A 3,759-nucleotide genomic window follows, 5' to 3' on the forward strand; every position below is an offset into this window, starting at 1 on the left:
ATTAAATCTTATATATAATGATTTGAATGTTATAGAGCATGGTTAATTACTCAAAATGTTACAACAATGAACAACATTTATGTGAGAAAAATGCTTGTGTCGCTGGAAACGCCTCAAAATGGTATATTTTAAGACAACCAATCAGATGCCAGGAATCAGAACCCACCTCCTACTTAAATTTGAACCAGTGGCCAAACAAAGACAGTCTCAAAATGATTCTGTTATGGGTCATGCTTCTCCTTCATCAAGGATGTGAGTTAAATGTCCATTAATTTAAATATGTCATGTAGATTTTTGAATGCCTGTTATAATTATGACTCCTCTTGTTTCCAGTGGTGTGGTCTTATTGCACATCATGTGGTGCTTTTACCTTAGTTTAACAATTTCTTATCTTTCTGTCTAATGCAGATGGTTTGGTTCCAGTGATCACAGCTCATCTTGGTGAAGCAACAACACTTACATGCCCTTTGCCCGATATTAAAGACAGACGTAATAAACTTTTTTGGTACAGGCAAACTGCAGGAGATACCCTGGAAGTAATTGTAAAGCTTGTGAGTCTTGCAAGCCCAGAGTATGGAGCAGGTTATTCTGAATCGAGAGTAAAAGCTGTACTTACTGACAAAGTGAGCAACCTGACCATTTTAAAAGCAGCTCAAGAAGATGAAGGAATGTATCACTGTGGCTTCACTGACTGGAACCAAAATGTTTGGCAGGGGACCTACTTGTTAATAAAAGGTAATGTATTTTAAAAAGTATTTAGCATTTTTATATCAAAATGTTTACAAAACTGCATGAGAGATTTATAGAATTTTAATACAAGAATATATATAAATTTTGGATCAGTTATGTTTGTTTTTGCAATGTTAAAGTAATGTGATAAAAATGAGCATATTTATGCCGTCTTTAAAGTGAAAAAAAAGTAAGTTAAGTTTTACGTTACAGTCTGGTATTATTTACTTCACTAAGCTAGAAGTAATCTCTAGAAGACTTTTGAGAGAGAGAAATTAGAAAATATACATATAATACATTCTTTTCTAAATTCTAGTTTCAATAAAACAGATTTCATGTCAACATTTGGCCAACACTAGTGAAAGGAAACATTTATTTTAATCAACTGAACTAAAAACATAAAAATAGCTAATTTATCTTGTGTTGAAGATAAAAAAAATAATGTAAAAACAGTAATTTTTAAAATTCCATATTTTGGTCATTGAGAAAGAGCTTGAGATAATCTGTTTCCATTTATTAATCACAATACTCTGGTGGCCCAATAATTTAGTTTATTAGATTTCCAAACTTTACATTTTTACTTTATGTTAATATTTAGCTATTTACTTAATTGAACTGGATTTGTTCTATGCTAAATAATGAGAGTTGCCTTCAGAAGAAACATGACACACATTAATTCGAAAAGAGAAATGGTTGAGAGCTCAAACTCTAAGATGTTTAGCGAGAACTCGATGCAATGTGAGTGTTTTGCTGTATATTTTATCCATCTCCAAGGCTTTCTTATAATTCTAAATCTAGAACATGTCAAAAATGTTGCATTTTCTGACATTTTGTACAATAATCTGCAGGAAACACTGTGGGAACGTCAAACTACAGAGTAGTTCAGAAGAAGATGGTATCAGATTCCAGTGGTCCAGACGGTTATGTGACTCTCCAGTGCTCCATCCTCTCAGATTTTGAGAACAAGACTTGTTCAGAAGATCCCAGTGTGTTCTGGTTCCGATCAGATAAATCTCACCCGGATATCATCTACGCAGATGGAAACGGAACTAACAGATGTCAGAGGAAAATCGATAATCGGACAAAATGGGTTTATAATTCCTCTAAGAACATCAGCTCCTCTGATGCTGGGACTTACTACTGTGCCGTGGCCACATGTGGAGAGATATTATTTGGAAATGGAACAAAGCTGGAAGGTTGTATGATTTTATGGTTTCCATTGAAAAATCTATTTTCAAACATAATCTTTCCCAGAAACAACAATTTCTTTTGTCTTTCCTTCACAGAGCGAGAGGCAGACCCTGAATTTCCCGTACTAGTGATAGCTGTGACCTGTTTGATTATTTCCATGATTATAAATGCTGTTTTTGTCTTTTACCGAGCTCCAAGAGCAGCATGTAAACAATTTAAAGGTAAATGTTACTGAAATTATGGGATTTAAAAACTAACAGAAACATTAGCTAAGCCCTGTATAGTACACACATCCCCTTGATCAATTTATAATACTAAACTTTAACACTCAATAACACTTTTGTAATCACATAATCATGTACAATAAGCGGGACAAATTTCAGATTCTAGACAGAAAAGCACATTTTAAACGTTGCTTAAAAGTGTCAATGAGAGTAAAAACAAAGCTTTAAAGTCAGATTCAGTCAGATTCAGATTATTCTTGTTTCTTTCCCTGTAACTAGAAGTAGACAGCGCCTCTTCAGAAGAAAGATGGAGGAACTTGAGTCAGCAAGGCGATCTAATTGTAAGTCAAGGGAAAAACTCAAGTGAACAGCTACTGAAATAGTTTCTATCAGCGTGCATTGTAATGAGCTTTTCATTTGCTGTACAGAATGAAGATGGGCGGGATCTGAACTATGCAGCTTTACACTTCGGTGCTGGGAAAGCTACAAGAGGAAAGAAGAGAAAAGAGACCGAGGACAGTGTGTACTCCCAAGTTAAGCTCTGAAATCTGTTTATATGTGTGGGATGTTTAAAACATCCAACTAGTGAAAATGAGTGAATAAATAAAGCATCAAAAATGTGTTTTTTTTCTTTGATTTTACCAAAATGACAAGTTTTATTTTTGTTACTTTTTGTAAGTAAACTTGCAAATCTCAGTAGTTCTTTCATTTGACCAAGAAACTATTATATCAAGAGTGCTGATAAAACTTCATCCTGAAATCTGGCATTTGTATAATTTATTCTGGTCATTGTCCTTTTAATTTTTTTTATAATTTTTTTTAGATTTATGCTCAACTTCAGATATATTTTGTGGTTTTTACCTGTAAAAGCTACTATATAAATACTGATAATTTACTTCCATTTAATCATCAGCTGCGCAAAACGCCTCGGTGGACGACACTGCAATAACACAAAATCTTACCTAGTATTTTTGTTCTAGTTTTAGGTGTAAGTATATTTGTATACTTAAAATAAGAAAAAACACAAGCAACTTTTCAGCATAAGATAGGAGCTTGTTTTGAGTCAATAATCCCTTAATATTGATGTACTAGTTGAACATTTGTGGAATGAGAGTGAGAGACATTTATTTAAATTAGCATAATGTAAGTAAAATACAAAAACATGTTGCAGCTAAAAGGGACTTTGCATGCAAATATAATATTTCTTGAGATTTGAGATGTAACATCTTTCATTAGTTGGCTATTCTTTATTGATTTTAAACATTATTTCCAGTCCATCTTGACACACAAATAAATAAAAATATTTTACATGCAACAAGATTACAAAATACAGTATTTGTTATTAAGAGAGTTGTCCTGTTACTGTAAAGCGATCACACATTACCCCAACCTTTCAACCAAATGTTTCCACCCAATTGTCACCAGTAGATAAGAGCATATGCTGTGTCAGAACTTAGATGGCAAATGAGTTTCTGTATCCTCTTTTTACCGCATGATGTCTTACAGATTAGTCAAAAACCAGCTCAAGCAAGAGTAACCCATTCATCCATTTTCTTACACCCTTGTCCTTAGTGGAGTCACCAGGGGTGATGGTGCCTACCTCCAGCGAGACATT

The 3,759-nt window shown here is 33.7% G+C and overlaps 1 protein-coding gene across 1 annotated transcript; it reads left to right on the forward strand.

The window, feature by feature from the left end:
• Positions 1-578: 578 nt before the first annotated feature.
• On the forward strand, positions 579-2,699 carry LOC103136926 (uncharacterized). Its single transcript, XM_016670558.1, has 5 exons — positions 579-735; positions 1,578-1,925; positions 2,016-2,141; positions 2,424-2,485; positions 2,573-2,699. The coding sequence occupies exons 1-5, from the start codon at positions 669-671 to the stop codon at positions 2,687-2,689; spliced, it is 720 nt and encodes a 239-aa protein (XP_016526044.1). The 5' UTR covers positions 579-668; the 3' UTR covers positions 2,690-2,699.
• Positions 2,700-3,759: the final 1,060 nt, after the last annotated feature.

Source organism: Poecilia formosa, unplaced genomic scaffold (assembly GCF_000485575.1).
Source record: "Poecilia formosa unplaced genomic scaffold, Poecilia_formosa-5.1.2 Scaffold35, whole genome shotgun sequence".
In the NCBI taxonomy this organism is placed as follows: domain Eukaryota; kingdom Metazoa; phylum Chordata; class Actinopteri; order Cyprinodontiformes; family Poeciliidae; genus Poecilia; species Poecilia formosa.

Bases quoted from the DNA above. Each gene is read 5' to 3' on its own strand.
- LOC103136926 (XM_016670558.1), top strand. From the start codon at position 669: ATGTATCACTGTGGCTTCACTGACTGGAACCAAAATGTTTGGCAGGGG. The intron at 1,926-2,015 runs GTTGTATGATTT...TTTCCTTCACAG, and splicing joins AAATGGAACAAAGCTGGAAG to AGCGAGAGGCAGACCCTGAA. The intron at 2,142-2,423 runs GTAAATGTTACT...CCCTGTAACTAG, and splicing joins AGCATGTAAACAATTTAAAG to AAGTAGACAGCGCCTCTTCA.